This window comes from Somniosus microcephalus, chromosome 17 (genome assembly GCF_052327205.1).
Source record: "Somniosus microcephalus isolate GS21.2 chromosome 17, FLI_Smic_1.0, whole genome shotgun sequence".
Taxonomy (NCBI): Eukaryota; Metazoa; Chordata; class Chondrichthyes; order Squaliformes; family Somniosidae; genus Somniosus; species Somniosus microcephalus.
In genome coordinates this window covers 8096049-8117149 of record NC_141003.1, presented here as the reverse complement: position 1 = coordinate 8117149, position 21101 = coordinate 8096049, and the positions used below count along the sequence as shown (strand labels likewise).

Below are 21101 nucleotides of genomic sequence, written 5' to 3'. Positions count from 1 at the left end.
TCAATGTACTGGTGCGCTGGGAGCCAGTGTAGGTCAGCCAGGACAGGGTTGATAAGTGAGTGAGGCTTGGGGTGGGACAGGATATGGGCAGCAGAGCTTTGGAGGACATTGGAAAAATTGAGTGTAATGGTGACAGAAACATGGGTAAAGGTTTGATTGGTGGTGGGGCTGAGATGATGCTGCAAAAGTGGAAGTAAGAGGTCTTTCTGATGGAGAGAATGTGAGGTATGAAGCTCCCCTCTGGGCTGAAGAGGGTGCCCTGGTTTCCCACTGAGGTCCAGCCTCAGCAGGTGGACGGAGAAGGTGATGGACTCGGTCTTACTGATGTTGAATTGGAGAAAAGTCTAACTCATCCAAAGCTTGCGTGTAACCTGCTAATCAGCAGCTACTGCCCCAGTAGGTGGTTTCAGGGCTGGCACAGTTCCTGTGACTGATCCTGTTTCACTGTTGTACCTCATCAAACTTTTAGAAGATGTAGTTTCCAAAATTGCAGGCTACAAAGACTTGAAATTACAATTTGTTCATCAGCTGTGATAATATAATTGTGGCCGATCGCATCTTTGCACTTTTCTTTTCGCTAACCTAGCAAATGATCACACAATGCGCGATTACATATTAGTTCCTATTAACAGGTTATAAGTATCTATTCACATTTTAATCAGACCTCAAAACCAAGGCTGAAAACCCAAATATTGAGCAGAGCCCAAAAACTATTCTGTACTGGAAAGTCAAAATTGGATGTGTCCACTGTAAGCCTTGCATTAACCCAATGTGAAAATGTGTGTTTGTGTATTTGTACTTTGCTCAGCGCTAATCAAACATTCTAAATGAAAAACGCAATCTTTCAGTATATTTATTTAGATGGAAACCATCTAAGAGTAGAAGATCTAGTTCATTTGGGAAAAGGACTTTACAAAATCAAGGTTAGTGTATTTAAAGCATCTCTTGAGTGTTGTTGTAATACAATTGGAAATCTATAAAACTATACAGCTGACTCACGGGTTTGACATTTCCCCCGCCCCCACCCTAGCTCACTGCAACCGCTGAAGAGAAGATCAAGCAGTCAAGGATACTTCTGGAAAATATTGTGAATGAAAATAAAGGTATGTTGCAAAAGAGAAAGACCTGCCATGGAAACTCAATGAAGTGAGAAGTCATAAACCCAACATCAATAAAATATACAAAAAGAAAATACTGCGGATGCTGGAAATCTGAAATAAAAACAGAAAATGCTGGAGATACTCAGCAGGTCAGACAGCATCTGTGAAGAGAGAAACAGAGTTAACGTTTCAGATCGATGACCCTTCGTCAGAACTGGAAAATGTTAGAGATGTAACAGGTTTTTAAGCAAGTGTAGGGGCAGGGAAAGGGGGGAGGGGAGGAAAGAACAAAAGGGAAGGTCTGTGACAGGATGGAAGGCAGGAGAGATTAAGAGACATTAAGAGATATTCAAGGCAAGAGGAGATGGTAATGGGACAGGTTAAGAAACAAAGGATGGCTCTAGATGGGGTGTGAATTGTGCTGGCAGAGTGAAAGACAGCTGCCCTGTGGGAGAGAAGAACAGAAGGCACAAACAAAAAGTGTGGATTAAATATACATGATAGGGGCCGAGGTTATGATCTGAAATTGTTGAACTCGATATTGAGTCCAGAAGGCTGTAAAGTGCCTAATCGGAAGATGAGGTGCTGTTCCTCGAGCTTACGCTGAGCTTCCATGGAACAATGCAAGAGGCCGAGGATGGTGAGGTCTGAGTGGGAATGGAGCGGTGAATTAAAGTGACAGGCGACCGGAAGCTCGGGGTCCCCCTTACGGACTGAACGGAGGTGTTCTGCAAAGCGGTCACCCAATCTGCGTTTGGTCTCCCCAATGTAGAGGAGACCACATCATGAGCAGCAAATACAGGATACTAAACTGCAAGAAGTACAAGTAAATCACTGTTTCACCTGGAAGGGGTGTTTGGGGCCCTGGACAGTGGGAAGGGAGGAGGTAAAAGGGCATGTGTTGCATCTCCTGCACTTGTACTTGAAGGTGCCGGGGAAGGGATGTTGGGGGTGATTGAGGAGTGGACCAGGGTGTCTCGGAGGGAGCGGTCCCTTCGGAATGCTGAAAGGGGAGGTGAGGGGAAGATGTGTTTGGTGGTGGGATCACGCTGGAGATGGCGGAGGATGATCCGTTGAATGTGGAGGCTGGTGGGGTGAAAGGTGAGGACAAGGGGAACTCTCGCGGCTCCGGGAGGGAGGGGTAAGGGCAGAAGTGCGGGAGATAGAATGGACACGGTCAAGGGCCGTGTCAACCACAGTAGAGGGGAATCCTCGGTTGAGGAAAAAGGAAGACATGTCGGAAGCACTGGTATGGAAGGTGGCACCGTCAGAGCAGATGTGGCGGAGATGGAGAAACTGGGAGAATGGAATAGAGTCCTTACAGGAGGCGGGGTGGGAGGAAGTGTTGTCCAGGTAGCTGTGGGAGTCAGTGGGCTTGTAGTGAATGTTTGTCAATAACCTATCCCCAGAGATGGAGACGGAGAAGTCGAGGAAGGGAAGAGTTGGAGATGGACCGTGTGAAGGTGAGGGAAGGGTGGAAATTGGAAGCAAAGTGAATGAAATTATCTAGTTCAGTGTGAGAGCGGGAGACGGCACTGATACAGTCATCAATGTACCGAAAAAAGAGGTGAGGGAGGGGACCTGAGTAGGACTGGAACAAAGAGTGTTCCACATATCCCATGAAATCAATAAAATATGGTCCTTCGAGAAGTTCTGAATGAACATCTCTGTTTACATTCCTGACTAGATTCTGTGCCAAGTTTTATTCTCATCCCTCCCACATCCCCTTATTGTGTGCTAACAGAACACAGTAGTCCCACATCCCCTTATTGTGTGCTAACAGAACACAGTAGTCCAAGACAAAGGAAAATACCTTTACACTTCTTTCTTCTTTCAGTCGTGTATGGAATAACTACAGGCTTTGGGAAATTTGCTCGGACTGTTATCCCACACAATAAGCTCAAGTAAGTTGTGCAGCTTTATGATTTGATGGCTGCTCATGTTAATTCTCTGCAGTCCACATAGATCTAGTTCTTCATGTTTCCTTTCTACACTATGGGGGCAATTTTAGCTTAACCCACTTTTCGGCAAACTGACTGGGTCGGCTGCGACACTAGTTTTACACCCTGCCCGATTTGACTTTAAAATTAGCCCTGTGTTGCAGAGAGAGTCTAATGATTGTCATTCACACTCTTAGGCCGGGAATTTCCTCAGAGTTGCTCCCGCTGTAAGTTTGCAGGAAGTGTGACGCAGAAAGGGAGCAGCTCCAAGGAAATTCCCAGCCGATTAAACTCCCTTTTACACCAATGTATTCTAACGGCCCTTTACTTTGTCAATGTTCGAATGTTGATCTTCCCTTATTGCACTCCTCCTGGAGTTTGCTTCCACAGCTGTCTGTCTGCCTGCCCTGGGCTCTGCCTGCCTGCCCATGGCTATCTCCTCCAAGGGCCTGTCTACCTGTGTGACCCTGGCCAGTGAGTGCCCGAGGACCACTCCTCACCTCTGAGCCCGAACGCTTGAGTCCAGCAGATACTTGTAAAAAAAACCAGGTCAGCCATGAGCTCATTGAACGGGGCGGATCAGGCTCAAGGGGCTGAATGGCCTGTTTCTGTTCCGATCCTGTCCTCACTCACTGGGAAGAGATGGTGAGTGAGGATCCTGAGTGATGATGTTTTTGCCTCTTTTGTGTAGCCCAGGGACTCTCAGACTAATTGCAGCATTTCACACTCTCCTGCTGCCTCAGGTTTGATCGGTTTGAGGGGTGAGCCGCCCCACATTTTCTGAAAGCATTTTATAATATTCCACATCAGCCGTTCCACCCTACCCTTTGTCAAAATGTAGAAATAATTTGCGTTTAATAAAATTTATTTCTCCAATGTGTCATCTTTTCTCTCCTCTCCATTCAGAGAACTCCAAGAGAACCTTGTCCGTTCCCATTCCGCTGGTATGGGCCTTTCACCTCAAAGTTGTACAGAGCGTTTCAATGTTTCCTTTTAGTATCTATTTGGTTCATTCATCTGTTGCTCTGTCTGTTCACCAGGTGTTGGTAAACCCTTGACACCAGAGAGGTCCCGTATGCTGCTGGCTCTCAGGATCAATGTTCTTGCCAAGGGTTACAGTGGAATCTCCTTAGAGACCCTCAGTCAAATGATCCAGGCATTTAATGGTAAGGTACAACCTTTCTCGTTTATTCAGCAGACGTGTAGTTATTGTAATTACTGTGTAATTACCTTTCATTACTGTGGGTTGATGCTGTGTGCTGGAACACTGGGTCCTATTACTGTGGGTTGATGCTGTGTGCTGGAGCACTGGGTCCTATTACTGTGGGTTGATGCTGTGTGCTGGAGCACTGGGTCCTATTACTGTGGGTTGATGCTGTGTGCTGGAGCACTGGGTCCTATTACTGTGGGTTGATGCTGTGTGCTGGAGCACTGGGTCCTATTACTGTGGGTTGATGCTGTGTGCTGGAGCACTGGGTCCTATTACTGTGGGTTGATGCTGTGTGCTGGAGCACTGGGTCCTATTACTGTGGGTTGATGCTGTGTGCTGGAGCACTGGGTCCTATTACTGTGGGTTGATGCTGTGTGCTGGAGCACTGGGTCCTATTACTGTGGGTTGATGCTGTGTGCTGGAGCACTGGGTCCTATTACTGTGGGTTGATGCTGTGTGCTGGAGCACTGGGTCCTATTACTGTGGGTTGATGCTGTGTGCTGGAGCACTGGGTCCTATTACTGTGGGTTGATGCTGTGTGCTGGAGCACTGGGTCCTATTACTGTGGGTTGATGCTGTGTGCTGGAGCACTGGGTCCTATTACTGTGGGTTGATGCTGTGTGCTGGAGCACTGGGTCCTATTACTGTGGGTTGATGCTGTGTGCTGGAACACTGGGTCCTATTACTGTGGGTTGATGCTGTGTGCTGGAGCACTGGGTCCTATTGCTATGGGTTGATGCTGTGTGCTGGAGCACTGGGTCCTATTACTGTGGGTTGATGCTGTGTGCTGGAACACTGGGTCCTATTACTGTGGGTTGATGCTGTGTGCTGGAGCACTGGGTCCTATTGCTATGGGTTGATGCTGTGTGCTGGAGCACTGGGTCCTATTGCTATGGGTTGATGCTGCCCGTTGGAGCACCAACTCCTATTACCTTGGGTTGATGCTGGGTAGTGGAGCATGAGCTGCCCACACAGTGGGTTATTGGTGAGTGATGGAACAGTAACTCCCATTACTATGGGTTGATGCTGGGTGTTGGAACACTTACACCCCACACTGTGGGTTATCGATGAGTGTTGGAGCACTACCTCCCATTATTGTTGAGGTTAGGATGCAAATCCAGTTCCCCCTCATTGTTAGTTTCCAAAGGAAGGTGGTGATAAGGAATGTGGAGTACTGTGTTCAATTCTGGGCACCACACTTTAGGAAGGACGTGAAGGCTTTGCAGAGGGTACAGAAGAGATTTACTAGAATGGTTCCATCGATGAGGGATTACAGTTATGTGGATAGACTGGAGAAGCTGGGGTTGTTCTAGAGCAGAGAAGGCTGAGGAGATTTGATAGAGGTGTTTAAAATCATGGACGGTTTGGATAGCGTAGATAGAGAGAAACTGTTTCCAATGGCTGAAGGGGCGATAACTAGAGGGCACAGATTTAAGGTGATTGGCAAAAGAACCAGAGGCGACATGAGGAAAAACTTTTTAACGGAACGAGTGGTTAGGATTTGGAATGCGCTGCCTGATAGGGCAGTGGAATCAGATTCAATAGCAGCCTTCAAAAGGGAATTGGATAAATACTGGAAGGAGAAACAATTGCAGGGATATGGGGAAAGAGCGGGAATGTGGGACTAACGTGATTGCTCTTCGAAAGAGCCGGTGCAGACTCGATGGGCCGAATGGCCGCCTTCTCTGCCGTACTAGTCTATGATTCTATGAAAGCCTCTAGGTCTCTTGAATATGTACCCGATTGGCCTAACGATTATTGAGGACCCCAACTAAACAGCTGCCAAGTGAAGGTAGGTTATGAAAATTTAAATGCACAAACTGGAGTCATGATCTCCTCTAACCCCCCGCAGCCCGCTCCAACCTGCCCTCCTTAGGCTAATCTGAGGGCCGCTGCTGGTGAGGCAGGCGGTCCATCTTGATGTCTTGGTTCGGAGGACTTCCACGTGGTGCACGGCCCGCTCCGACACTGCATGCCGAGTCTGCTGACGAGGCCCTCTTGCTTCGGGTCTGCCTTGGTCGCGTAGTGCAGGGTCTGTGCCTGAAAATGGGTCCTGACTCATTATTACCTCATGGACATTCATGGACATTGTTAAACTGTATCATTAGTGTGGCATTTTAAAAAAGTATGGTATTGAAATAATTAACTTTATCTTTAAAAGTAATTGGATAAAATGTATTCAGTGCGACCACATACCTTTTTTAACCTGAGATATTCGGCCTCCTGTAGCTTCCTGTCTCTCCTACGTCCCAGAGAAGGGAACTGTTGGGGCCAGTGGGGATCTCGCTCCCCTTGCTCACCTTGCCCTGGGACTGATGGGTGAAGGCAAAATGTGGTCGCCAAAAAGTGGCTGGGCTGATGCTAAATATGTGAGTTCTCCTTTATTTACTCTAAAATACCCAAGTAAGGTTGAAAAAATTGTTGAAGTTAGGTTAGTGTCGCTTGGACCTGTTGCGCACGTTGGGATCCACACCTACAATGCCTGAATGACTACAGTTTGATCTCCCTCACTCTGTTCAACATGAAATGAAAATCCTATTCCTTGCCATTCTGTAAACTTACGGCTTTCATGTCTCTCCCAAGTGTAGCCAGCCCCTACTATAGTTTACGTTTGGTGACTCCAACCTTAGTCTGTCTTCATCTGTCAATATTCTTGGCCTCTGTATCTCTCTGAACTCAAATGGTTCCCTCACATCTCCTCCCTCACTGATGTTGCATCCAAGAAGCCCCGCTTCTTCTTTCGTGCCAAACACTTCTTCTCCCATCACCTAGTCATGACTCTCTATAAAGCCTAAGATGTCCTCAAGTAGGGAGGTTATGCTTCAGTTGTACAGGGCATTGGTGAGACCACATCTGGAGCACTGTGTACAGTATTGGTCTCCTTATTTAAGGAAGGATGTAAATGCGTTGGAGGCAGTTCAGAGAAGGTTTACTAGACTAATACCTGGAATGGGTGGGTTGTCTTATGAGGAAAGGTTGGACAGGCTAGGCTTGTATCCGCTGGAGTTTAGAAGAGTAAGAGGTGACTTGATTGAAACATATAAGATCCTGAGGGTCTGGACAGGGTGGATGTGGAGAGGATGTTTCCTCTTGTGGGAGAATCTAGAACTAGGGGTCACAGTTTAAAAATAAGGGATCGCCCATTTAAGACAGAGATGAGGAGAATTGTTTTCTCACAGAGGGGCGTGAGTCTTTGGAACTCTCTTCCCCAGAGGGCGGTGGAAGCGGAGTCTTTGAATATTTTTAAGGCAGAGGCAGATAGATTCTTGATAAGCAAGGGGGTGAAAGGTTATGAGGGGTAGGCGGGAATGTGGAGTAATCAGATCAGCCATGATCGCATTGAATGGCGGAGCAGGCTCGAGGGGTCGAGTGGTCTATTCCTGCTCCTAATTCGTATGTTCGTATGTATGTCCCGGACTCTTCACATATAACACCTGTCGGGCATAACTGTTCTCTGATGAGCATTCTCTTCCCTGTCTCTAGGGTCCAAACTTGTCGTGTTGGCCCCTTTTCTTGTTTTTGGTTTCTCAGTGCTATCCTCAGGGGGAGGGCAGCCTTGGGTAGAAAACGTACATTTGTTGGCCTCTTCTGGCCCCCCTCTGGCTTGTTGGCAGCATTCCCAGGTGGCTCCTGCACGGAACATCACTGCCCTGATCAGCGATCGCGTGGGGGTCCGAATGATATCATCGGATGCTGACAATTAAATGCTGTGGACAGCCCCGACACTGCTGAAATCATGGCAGTTCAAATGGTGGCGGGCAGGAATGTGTCGGGAACGCTCGGCTGCCATTTTAACCGCCCCCCACCCCGTTCACACCGGGAGGCCAGGGTTAAAATCGGTGCTCAACTTTCTGCAGCCAGTATTTTTGCGTCCCAGCCAGATAGATAGCAAAAGACTTGATCTGTCACCCCCCCTAAAGCTCTTGGCACATTGAGTAGCCAATCAAACCGGCCTCCGCCCTCCTGGGCCAGCCTGGGCTCAAATAAATGGAGCCATTCCATATCACTGGAATGTGTTAAGCTCCATTGCCTCAAACTGATAGGCTATGTATTAAATCCCATTCTGGACAGACCCTCAGTCTGGATCTAATCTGCATTTCCCAGAGGCTTGTGTGTGTTGTGGATTTAAGCCGTCATCTCTTGAATTCAACTCAATAGCAGCATCTTGATATAAATTCCTCAGAGTCCTACATTTCGATTTGTGTGTTCTGTTTAACATCTCGCTTGGAAATGTTTGGTGCAATAATGAACCATCTTCTCTTATAGGTTTTACAGGCACATGGACTGAAGCCTGTTTCACTGAAACCGAAGGAGGTAAATGCAGAGTTTGTATTTCCAGCTGTTCGTTCTTTCTCTAACTTGTACTGTTTTCACTAAGAACCATCACACGTATCTCTGTGTGTAGGCTTGTCTGATTAGCTGATGCTTGGCTTAAAGAAAGACAGACTTGCATTTATATAGCACCTTTCACAACCTCAGGACGTTCCAAAGCGCTTTATAGCCAATGAAGTACTTTTGAAGTGTAGTCACTGTTGTAATGTAGGAAACGCACCGCCAATTTGTGCACAGCAAGCTCCCACAAACAGCAATGTGATAATGACCAGATAGTCTGTTTTTGTGATGTTGCTTGAGGGATAAATGTTGGCCTCAGGACCCCGGGGAGAACTCCCCTGCTATTCTTCGAATAGTGCCGTGAGATCTTTTACATCCCCCTGAGAGGCAGACCTTGGTTTAAGGTCTTTTTAGGAAGGTGGCACCTCTGACAGTGCAGCACTCCCTCATTACTGCTCCTCCGACAGTGCGGCGCTCCCTCAGTACTGTCTCTCCGACAGTGCAGCGTTCCCTCAGTACTGTCCCTCCAACAGTGTGGCACTCCCTCAGTACTGCCCCTCCGACAGTGCAGCGTTCCCTCAGTACTGCCCCTCCGACAGTGCGGCGCTCCTTCAGTACTGCCCTTCCAACAGTGCAGCGTTCCCTCAGTACTGTCTCTTCGACAGTGCAGCACTTCCTCAGTACTGCCACTCCGACAGTGCAGCGTTCCCTCAGTACTGCCCCTCCGACAATGCAGAGCTCCCTCAGTACTGCCCCTCAGACAATGCAGCGTTCTCTCAGTACTGCCCCTCCGACAGTGCAGCGTTCCCGCAGTACTGTCCCTCCGACAGTGCAGCGCTCCCTCAGTACTGCCCCTCCTACAGTACAGCATTCCCTTAGTACTGCCCTTCCGACAGTGCAGCACTCCCTCAGCACTGCCCCTCTGACAGTGCAGCACTCCCTCAGCTCTGCCCCTCTGACAGTGCAGCGCTCCCTCAGTACTGCTCCTCCAACAGTGCAGCGTTCCCTCAGTACTGCCCCTCCGACAGTGCAGCACTCCCTCAGCACTATCCCTCCGACAGTGCAGCGCTCCCTCAGTACTTCCCCTCCGACAGTGTGGCACTCCCTCAGTACTGCCCCTCTGACAGTGCAGCACTCCCTCAGCACTATCCCTCCGACAGTGCAGTGCTCCCTCAGTGCAGTCCCTCAGTACTGCCCCTCCGGCAGTGCCCCCTCAGTACTGCCCCTCCGACAGTACAGCGCCCCCTCAGTACTGCCCCTCTGACAGTGTGGCGCTCCCTCAGTACTACCCTTCCGACAGTGCAGAGCCCCCTCAGTACCACACTGGGAGTGTGAGCCAGCTCAAGTCTCTGGAGAGGGACTTGAACCCACGACCTTCTGACTCAGGCGGGAGTGCTACCCACTGAGCCACTAGTGTATGTTGGCTTATAAGCAGTAACCATGGAAATTGAGCCCAATATCCTTTGTATTTGGAACTACAGCATCCTAAACTATTAGTGTGTTTGTTCTTAGAGGGACCTTTGTTGTGGGCCAGTGTATTGCACACTTCACATCAATTCTACAGTAGTACTGAAGGAACACAAACGTCTGCTGTGTTACACCAGGATTTAGTTTAACAGAAGCAGTGTGGCTCCATCTCGAGGAGCCAGTCTTACTCTATACACTGGCTGCAGTATAACTACCATCAAAATTTACATGGTGACCTGGCATCAATTAACAGACTACATAGGAATGTAACACTAACCACTGAGAGAATCCACATGGGGTGGCGATTCCATTTCTCCGATTTGAATGCACGCTCACAGGAACCCATTATAGGCAGTGACCTTAGATTCTGACCGGCAAGAGCCAAGACTGAGGATCCCCACCAGTGTGGGTAGGGATACTGCTGGAGTTTAACCAGCTAAAGGCACCCAGTTTACCAACCGTGCAGCAGCGGTAAATCTCACCCTCGCTCTACCCGTTGGAGTCACAGGCTTGCTGGGTTACGGTGGGGCCGAGCGGGAGGAATCCCAGCCCAAAGTGCCAGGTCTACTGCGACAGGTCCTATCAGGGAGCCAGGCTGGCTGGTTAATCACCACCAGGGCCGGGATCACCCAGGACCCGGGATCACCCAGGGCCGGGATCACCCAGGGCCGGGATCACCCAGGGCCGGGAGCACTCCGGGCCGGGTGCACCCAGGAGTACCAAGACCCTGACTGACCCAGCCATCCATTTATTAAATCTGCCACTTCATGTCTACAACTCTGTTCCAATCTCCCAGTCCCCGGGCATTTCACCTCAGAGCCACCTTTACCCCGAAGGAGGCATTGATTCCCTCCCTTCACGCCGAGGACCATCACTAGTTAGTCGCTAGTGCGACAGATTAATGAAAACATCAAAACTGGTGGTTTCCAGTGAATATTTAATGGAAGCTTCATGCGGATTAGTTCAAAAGCTTCCATGGAATGAATGGTTTCCTTATAACCTAACCATACAATCCAGCCAGAGACACAGGCAGGGAGATTGCTGGGCCAAGGAGGGTGGAATGAGCCCACAGGTTGTGTGGAGGGAGAGTGCAGGGTGTAATTTAGGGCAGTTCCCTGTTCCCCGCCCCTTTTTCTTTGCGCTATGAAACGCTAGCAGGGGACAGGCGCTTCTAGCGCTACCGCCCCCTCCCCCTGATACCGTTGATAGAGGCGGGACTTGTGGGGTGGAGGGATTGACGTTCTCCTGTGCCAATTCCACCCTTTCCCGCAGCCAGGAACAGTCTGTCTGCGTCAGTGTGGAGTTCCGGGACCCTATTGCCGATCGGTCACCGAACAGTCTGGAAAATGCCTCCGAGATAAATGCCCGGCATTTCTCTTTAAAAACTGTATGTCCTCGCTCGAAGTGGCCAGCTCCCCCGCCCTCCCCGCCATGGTCGATCAGCCCTCTGTGAGCCAGACGTCCAGGGAGCACTGCAGACGGCGGGGATTTGAACGGGGGTCGAAGCTGGGCCAGACTCGTCCCCCACACGTCCGACGGCGGAGCTTTACCTGGACAGTTACGAGCATCTTACGCACGATCTGTGACAAGGACAGGACCATCAAACTCCACACATTCTCGAGTGCTGCTTGTTGCTAAATCTTTGGTTAAGCCGTGTTGACCTCTATGTTGTGCAAACAGTGCCGGCAGTTGAAGGCTGTCGCTGTAAACCATTGACCCGACAGTTACACGAGAGACGGAGAGGCCAAAGTGCTGAGGGCCTTATAGGACACCCAAGGTCACTTTTCAAACCTTAGGAGCAACAGTTTATTAAAACAAGAAAAATTGTTAACTTAATGGGGTAGATTCTGACTTTGTGCGATAGTGTAAAATGGGCGATAGTGAATCGGCGGCCTGTTTTACATCTCTCCCGTCTTTTTAACATTGACTTCGATGGAAATATAGGAACCGGAAGAGGCCATTTAGCCCCTCGAGCCTGTTCCACCATTCAGTTAGATCGTGGTTGATCTGTATCTTAACTGAATTTATCCACCTTGGTTCCGTGCCCCTTAATACCCTTCCTAACTAAATCTATCAATCTCAGTTTTAATATTTTCAGTTGACCCCCAGCCTCAACAGCTTTTTTGGGGGAGAGAGTTCCAGATTTCCACCACCCTTTGTGTGAAGAAGTGCTTCCTGACATCACCCCTGAACGGCCTGGCTCTAACTTTAAGGTTATGCCCCCTTGTTCTGGACTCCCCCCACCAGAGGAAATAGTTTCTCTCTATCTACCGCATCAAATACTTAAATCATCTTAAACACCTCAATTAGATCACCCCTTAATCTTCTATACTCCAGGGAATACAAGACTATGCAATCTGTCTTCATAATTTAACCCTTTTAGCCTGATTAATCTGGCTTCCATTACAGCCGCATGCTGTTCCTCTTCCTCCAGAATCTAGATTTAGTAAAGTGGGAATCCCATTGGGAAGCCCACTGTGAAGCTCTCAGATCCTGGCTGAGTAACTCTGTTGCACTAGAACACTTTCCAAGAGTACCGACGAATGGAGGGGAGTATAATGGTGAGTCCCAAGTTATGGCAAACAGTCTCCACAAGCAATCTCAAGTCAGCAGTTTCCCTTTAACCGAGTATTTCTGCTTTGATGAACAGGTCTTGGCAAAGTATAGTCCCAACTCGAGAGTGGAGATAATGGGCCAATGATACAAGGACTGCTGCCTCCCTAAATAATTAGGAGCCCAGCAAAGTGCCCGGAGTTCTCGGGTCTCAATGCCCTGATAATGGGCTGTGAACACAGATGGGGCCAGGAGTGAGCAGAGGAGACTCTCTGCACATGACCAGTACCTTAACCTCAAGCTCACGCTGGGGAAGAGCCCATTGCACATCAGGTGGCTGCTGGTACTCTCAGACCCTCTTGAGAGACACGCCCGGAGCTCCACCACATTCCTGCACAAAAACCGGCACCAGTGGCACTGCGCCAGAGGACTGGGTCATCAGCACTGGGGCATTGCGCCAGAGGACTGGGTCATCAGCACTGGGGCATTGCACCAGAGGACTGGGTCATCAGCACTGGGGCATTGCACCAGAGGACTGGGTCATCAGCACTGGGGCATTGCACCAGAGGACTGGGTCTTCAGCACTGGGGCATTGCACCAGAGGACTGGGTCATCAGCACTGGGGCATTGCACCAGAGGACTGGGTCTTCAGCACTGGGGCATTGCACCAGAGGACTGGGTCATCAGCACTGGGGCATTGCACCAGAGGACTGGGTCTTCAGCACTGGGGCATTGCACCAGAGGACTGGGTCATCAGCACTGGGGCATTGCACCAGAGGACTGGGTCTTCAGCATTGGGGCACTGCACCAGAGGACTGGGTCATCAGCACTGGGGCATTGCCACAGGGGACTGGGTCATCAGCACTGGGGCATTGCACCAGGGGACTGGGTCATCAGCACTGGGGCATTGCACCAGAGGACTGGGTCATCAGCACTGGGGCATTGCACCAGAGGACTGGGTCATCAGCACTGGGGCATTGCACCAGGGACTGGGTCTTCAGCACTGGGGCATTGCACCAGAGGACTGGGTCATCAGCACTGGGGCATTGCACCAGAGGACTGGGTCATCAGCACTGGGGCATTGCACCAGAGGACTGGGTCATCAGCACTGGGGCATTGCACCAGAGGACTGGGTCATCAGCACTGGGGCATTGCACCAGAGGACTGGGTCATCAGCACTGGGGCATTGCGCCAGAGGACTGGGTCATCAGCACGGGGGCATTGCCACAGGGGACTGGGTCATCAGCACTGGGGCATTGCACCAGAGGACTGGGTCATCAGCACTGGGGCATTGCACCAGAGGACTGGGTCATCAGCACTGGGGCATTGCCACAGGGGACTGGGTCATCAGCACTGGGGCATTGCACCAGAGGACTGGGTCATCAGCACTGGGGCATTGCACCAGAGGACTGGGTCATCAGCACTGGGGCATTGCACCAGAGGACTGGGTCATCAGCACTGGGGCATTGCACCAGAGGACTGGGTCATCAGCACTGGGGCATTGCGCCAGAGGACTGGGTCATCAGCACTGGGGCATTGCACCAGAGGACTGGGTCATCAGCACTGGGGCATTGCACCAGAGGACTGGGTCGTCAGCACTGGGGCATTGCACCAGAGGACTGGGTCTTCAGCACCAGGATGATTCATTCTGAACTGGTGTGTCCACTTACCCTGCTTGTAGGCACTGAAAACATGTCTCTTTCCATTTGAACTGGCACTGGTCATTAATTTGCCTCCTCCGTGTTGCCAATTGCCTTGTTTTAGCAACATAGAAACTAGGAGCAGGAGTAGGCCATTCGGCCCTTCGAGCCTGCTCCGCCATTCAACGAGATCATGGCTGATCATCCAAACCCTAGCACCCGGTCCCTACACCGACAGCCATCCCACCCAAGCCCTATCCCCGTAACCCCACGTATTTAATCCCCCCTAACACTAAGGGCCAATTTTTATCATGGCCAATCAACCTAACCCGCACATCTTTGGACTGTGGGAGGAAACTGGAGCACCCGGAGGAAACCCACGCAAACACGGGGAGAATGTGCAAACTCCACACAGACAGTCACCCGAGGCCGGATTTGAACCCGGGTCCCTGGCGCTGTGAGGCAACAGTGCTAACCACTATGCCACCGTGGCATGAGATTGGTGAGCTTCCTTCTCCAGTGACAGTGCCCGTGATATTAGCAGAGTATTGTGTTTTGTTTTATCACATAGGGACTGGCGCTGATCAACGGGACCCAGATGATCACGTCACTGGGCGCTGAGGCAGTGGAGAGAGCGCTGGCGATCGCCCGACAGGCGGACGTTATAGCAGCGCTTACACTGGAGGTTCTGAAAGGCACCACCCGAGCCTTCGACAGTCGTGAGTGGTTTCTGGAACCTCTGAATGTGTAGTTACGATGGGATTTTGGCTCCACAGATCACACAATGATAGCCAATGAGATAACCTTCTCCACTCTCCTTATCCCAACATTATGTGTTAAGCAATTACAATGTTTAATCTTTGCTAGAACATTAATTTTTTTAAGGTTGTTTGGATTGTAATGGAAGAATGACACTTATATCTACTGTTCCATGGTACCAGGGATGGGCAGTAAATGCCGGCCTTGCCAGGGACACCCACATTCCAGAATGAATTAAAATAAAGGTGCTAGTTAGTTGCCGTTCCACACCCAATTCATCAACGTAGCAGTACAGGAGCCCCTCACCATCGAACACAGGCCCTTCACCATCGAACACAGGCCCTTCACCATCAAACACAGGCCCTTCACCATCGAACACAGGCCCTTCACCATCGAACACAGGCCCTTCACCATCAAACACAGGCCCTTCACCATCGAACACAGGCCCTTCACCATCGAACACAGGCCCTTCACCATCGAACACAGGCCCTTCACCATCGAACACAGGCCCTTCACCATCAAACACAGGCCCTTCACCATCAAACACAGGCCCCTCACCATCAAACACAGGCCCTTCACCATCAAACACAGGCCCTTCACCATCAAACACAGGCCCTTCACCATCGAACACAGGCCCTTCACCATCGAACACAGGCCCTTCACCATCAAACACAGGCCCTTCACCATCAAACACAGGCCCCTCACCATCAAACACAGGCCCTTCACCATCAAACACAGGCCCTTCACCACCAAACACAGGCCCCTCACCATCAAACACAGGGCTCTCATCATACAGGGGCCCCTCACCACCAAACACAGGCCCCTCACCGCCAAACACAGGCCCCTCACCGTCAAACACAGGCCCCACACCGTCAAACACAGGCCCCTCGCCATCAAACACAGGCCCTTCAACACCAAACACAGGCCACTCACCATCAAACACAGGCCCTTCAACACCAAACACAGGCCACTCACCACCAAACACAGGCCCCTCACCACCAAACACAGGGCTCTCATCATACAGGGGCCCCTCACCGCCAAACACAGGCCCCTCACCGCCAAACACAGGCCCCTCACCATCAAACACAGGGCTCTCATCATACAGGGGCCCCTCACCGCCAAACACAGGCCCCTCACCGCCAAACACAGGCCCCTCACCGCCAAACACAGGCCCCTCACCGCCAAACACAGGCCCCTCAGCGCCAAACACAGGCCCCTCAGCGTCAAACACAGGCCCCTCACCGCCAAACACAGGCCCCTCAGCGCCAAACACAGGCCCCTCAGCGTCAAACACAGGCCCCTCACCACCGAACACAGGCCCCCTCACCAAACACAGGCCACTCACCACCAAACACAGGCCACTCACCACCAAACACAGGCCCCTCACCACCAAACACAGGCCCCTCACCCCCAAACACAGGCCCCTCACCATCAAACACAGGCCCTTCAACACCAAACACAGGCCACTCACCACCAAACACAGGCCCCTCACCACCAAACACAGGCCCCTCACCATCGAACTCAGGCCCCTCACCACCAAACACAGGCCCCTCACCACCAAACACAGGCCCCTCACCATCAAACACAGGGCTCTCATCATACAGGGGCCCCTCGCCACCAAACACAGGCTCCTCACCGTCAAACACAGGCCCCTCACCGCCAAACACAGGCCCCTCACCGTCAAACACAGGCCCCTCAGCGTCAAACACAGGCCCCTCAGCGTCAAACACAGGCCCCTCACCACCAAACACAGGCCCCTCACCACCAAACACAGGCCCCTCACCATCAAACACAGGCTTCTCATCATACAGGGGCCCCTCACCACCAAACACAAGCTCCTCACCATCAAACACAGGCCTCTCACCATCAAACACAGGCCCCTCACCAACAAACACAGGCCTCTCGCCACCAAACACAAGCCCCTCACCACCAAACACAGGCCCCTCACCACCAAACACAAGTCTCTCACCATTAAACACAGGCCCCTCGCCACCGAACACAGGCCCCTCGCCACCGAACACAGGCCCCTCGCCACCGAACACAGGCCCCTCGCCACCAAACACAGGCCCCTCGCCATCGAACACAGGCCCCTCACCACACAACTCTCTTCGGCCACTGTGAATCTTAGGTTGTCTCAGTCCTTTAAAGAAATAATAAGATACAATTACAATTGCATGTATCAGGGAAAAAATTTCCCCCCTTTACTCCAACGCCGATTCTGTTGTTAAAGTTAGAGAAGCGAAGGAAATATACTCCAAATTGAATGAACTCGGCAGATTTGGTCCGTGTGCATTGTAACCGCAATGAGATGCAGTGGGGCTATAAAGAAATGAAACCAGCCAATGAGTTGGGCCCATGAAAGGCTTTTAATGATGAGCCATAAAGTACTTTGTGCAAATATAACACAATCTTCAGTTACTGGTTACCTCCGGTATTAAATTGCGCTGTTACTTGTGTGTTTAGGCATTCACGAATTGCGTCCTCATCCTGGCCAGGCGGAGGTAGCCTTTCGATTTCGGTCACTGCTTGGTTCCGATCACCACCCCTCGGAAATAGCAGGTAAGCCCTTCCTAACGGAGCGTACGACGGTAACTTTTTGTTCTACTTTAGCAAGCATTTATTTTCCCTTCCTGTAACGTTGTGCTCTCTTCACAGAAAGCCACCGGTTCTGTGACCGTGTGCAGGATGCCTACACCCTACGATGCTGCCCGCAGGTAGGCACTGCCAACACTACTCTGGGATCTGACGGTGTCGGACTCCTCTCAGACCAGGTTTACAACCAGCAGGCGCCAATGATTGACACAGTAAAGCCGCAATGAGCTGGAGCCCATGTACTGTCATGCTGTTGATTAACTGTACTTCTATTATTGAAAAGAACATTTCTGTAGTGTCTTTCATGACCTCAGGAGATCCCAAAGTGCTTTACAGCCAATGAAGTACTCACAGAAATCACAGAAACCCCACAGTGCAGATAGAGGCCATTTCGGCCCATCGAGCCTGCACCGACACATATCCCACCCGATCCCCGTAACCCCTACACCAACACATATCCCACCCTATCCCCGTAACCCCACATATTTAATCCCCCTAACACTAAGGGTCAATTTATCATAGCCAATCAACCTAACCCGCACATCTTTGGACTGTGGGAGGAAACCGGAGCACCCGGAGGAAACCCACGCAAACACGGGGAGAATGTGCAAACTCCACACAGACAGTCACCCGAGGCCGGATTCGAACCCGGGTCCCTGGTGCTGTGAGGCAACAGTGCTAACCACTATGCCACCGTGTCTGCCCTTGTTTGAAGTGTAGTCACTGTTGTAATGTGGGAAATGCAGCAGGCAATTTGCACACAGCAAGCTCCCACAAACAGCAATGTGATGATGACCAGATAATCTGTTTTTGTTATGTTGGTTGAGGGATAAATATTGGCCGGGACACCGGGGAGAACTCCCCTGCTCTTCTTCAAAATAATGTCATAGGATCTTTTATGTCCACCTGAGAGGGCAGACGGGACCTCAGTTTGACGTCTGATCTGAAAGACGGCACCTCCGACAGTGCAGCACTCCCTCAGCACTGCGCTGGAGTGTCAGCCTGGATTATGTGCTCAGTTTCACCATTGAGCCAAGGCTGACACCTGTTTACACCACAGAAGAGGCTCCTGCGACAAGACGCAGAATTGGTGCTGGATTCACTCGGCACCTGATTTTTCTTCATTTTAACGGGCTGAAGAGCATGAGTAGTGTGAGCACCGACCTCTGCGCCCATTCTCACTTGGTGTGGGGAGCGCTAACTCGGAAAACCGACCCTTACATTAAAACTTTAAAAAAAAAGTTAATGCTTACTAAAGTAAAACTAAAGGCTGCTGACATTTGCTCGGTTTAATGCAGTCCTTGTTTTGCAGGTACACGGGGTGGTGAACGACACTATCACATTCGTAAAAAATATCATTGAGACTGAAATTAACAGTGCCACAGATAATCCGGTATCCTTTGTGAGTTTAGTGAAGCCCAAGCTGAGCTTTCTTCTTTCAGACTTTGTCAACTCTGGGTCTTTCACAGTGAGGCACTGGAAGAAGCTTTGAAACGAGGCACAGAGGTAAGGCCAGACTATTAGGACATACATGGAGATAAATGACCTCAGCAGCTAGTTAACACTCGAACTTCTTCAGATCGCTCCCTGCTCGCTCAGCGATTCACACACGGTGAAGGCATTTTTGTAAGGTTAAGTATTTGATGTAATGCAAAAATGGCTGGACCTAACAAATTTCAATGTGCCAAACCACCCAGTAAAAGGCAAATATGTGGGAGGTGAATTTGATGTTGCTTGTTATGGGCAGATGGAAAGAATGCTGCAATAGCACAGAAATCAATGGATTTCAGCATACCAAAATCACCTGTCTTGCTCCAGCTCACTGTTATGTTTAATGGCCAAATTCATACAGATTCCTTGCCCTTCTATTCATGGTGAAGTTGTGGTTTAATTTGTACACATTAAAGGCGTAATCCTTGGCCTCCTATTCTGTGCCGGTTAAAGACCAAGCAGGTTATAGCAAATTTGATTCTGCCTGTGTTGCCTTAGGTGGATTTTTTGAACTTATGATGGCTCGGAATTTACGGGGCCTCTGATGGCGTACGCACAGTACGCCGAGTAAGTGCTGTGAATGGCCCCGCAAGCTGCGGGTTTCCGCGTGTGATGAGCATGTGCAAAAACACGGAACTTACGATCTGTCGAGTTTCTCCTCGACAGTTCATTCGCATCCGCTGCAAAAACACTTTCACTGGCGGAGAGTGGGGCTATTTGTCCAACTACTGCCCAGCAAATGTCCACGAAACTCTTACACCTGGTAAAAGCAGGCGTATTTCTTCTTTTACCAGCGTAAGGGTTAAAATAAATGTTAAAATACATTTTTTTACATTGTTTAAACACTCATTTACATTTAAAATTAGTTTAGGTTATTTTTGTCCCATTTAAAAATGCTTGCATTTATTTTTCAAAAAATTAATTTTTTATTTTAAATGTTCTCATGAAAGTCACAAAAGACATCCTTTGTGACTGTGACAAAGGTAAACTATCCCTCCTCGTCCTTCTTGACTTGTCTACTGCCTTTGACACAGTTGACCACTCCATCCTTCTCCAACGCCTCTCCACCGTTGTCCAGCTGGGTGGGACTGCACTCGCCTGGTTCCATTCTTATCTATCTAATCGTAGCCAGAGAATCACCTGCAACGGCTTCTCTTCCCGCTCCCACATCGTTACCTCTGGTGTCCCCCAAGGATCTATCCTTGGCCTCCTCCTATTTCTCAGCTACATGCTGCCCCTTGGTGACATCATCCGAAATTACAGCATCAGTTTCCACATGTACGCTGACGACACCCAGCTCTACCTTACCACCTCTTCTCTCGACCCCTCCGCGGTTTCTAAATTGTCAGACTGCTTGTCCAACATCCAGTTCTGGATGAGCAGAAATTTTCTCCAAATATTGGGAAGACCGAAGCCATTGTTTTCGGTCCCAGCCACAAACTCCGTTCCCTGGCCACTGACTCCATCCCTCTCCCTAACATCTGTCTGAGACTGAACCACACTGTTCGCAACCTTGGTGTCATATTTGACCCTGAAATGAGCTTCCGACCACATATCCACGACCTAACTAAGACCGTCTATTTCACCAATACAACAACAACTTATATTTATATAGCAACTTTAATGTAGTAAAATGTCCCAGGGTGCTTCACAGGAGCGATTATCAGACAAAATTTGACACTGAACCACCTAAGAAGATATTAGGACAGGTGACTAAAAGCACGGTCAAAGAGGTAGGTTTTAGGATCACCTTAGAGGAGAGGGAGGTAGAGAGGTGGAGCAGTTTAGGGAGGGAATTCCAGAGCTTAGGGTCCACGCAACGGAAGGCACGGCCACCAATGGTGGAGCGATTAAAATCGAGGATGTGCAAGAGGCCAGAATTGGGGGAACACAAAGATCTGAGAGGGTTGTAGGGCTGGAGGAGGTTACAGAGATAGGGAGGGGGGAAAGACCATGGAGGGATTTGAAAACAAGGATGAGAATTTTAAATTTGAGGCATCGCCGGACCACGAGCCAA

General features: G+C 50.1%; 1 protein-coding gene across 3 annotated transcripts in view; it reads left to right on the top strand.

Moving 5' to 3' along the window:
• Positions 1 to 21101, top strand: part of hal (histidine ammonia-lyase) — a 43868-nt gene that overhangs the window by 2070 nt on the left and 20697 nt on the right. Inside the window, exons 4-15 of one of the 3 annotated variants that reach the window (XM_086009885.1) lie at positions 849 to 923; positions 1031 to 1103; positions 2510 to 2563; positions 2938 to 3004; positions 3947 to 3984; positions 4081 to 4206; positions 6480 to 6619; positions 8517 to 8564; positions 14814 to 14961; positions 17465 to 17560; positions 17657 to 17715; positions 18906 to 18986. In XM_086009885.1, coding sequence (XP_085866011.1) covers positions 849 to 923; positions 1031 to 1103; positions 2510 to 2563; positions 2938 to 3004; positions 3947 to 3984; positions 4081 to 4206; positions 6480 to 6619; positions 8517 to 8564; positions 14814 to 14961; positions 17465 to 17560; positions 17657 to 17715; positions 18906 to 18986 — 1005 coding nt within the window. The remainder of the gene's footprint in view (positions 1 to 848; positions 924 to 1030; positions 1104 to 2509; positions 2564 to 2937; positions 3005 to 3946; positions 3985 to 4080; positions 4207 to 6479; positions 6620 to 8516; positions 8565 to 14813; positions 14962 to 17464; positions 17561 to 17656; positions 17716 to 18905; positions 18987 to 21101) is intronic. The other 2 variants (XM_086009886.1, XM_086009887.1) reach the window with 2 other exon arrangements.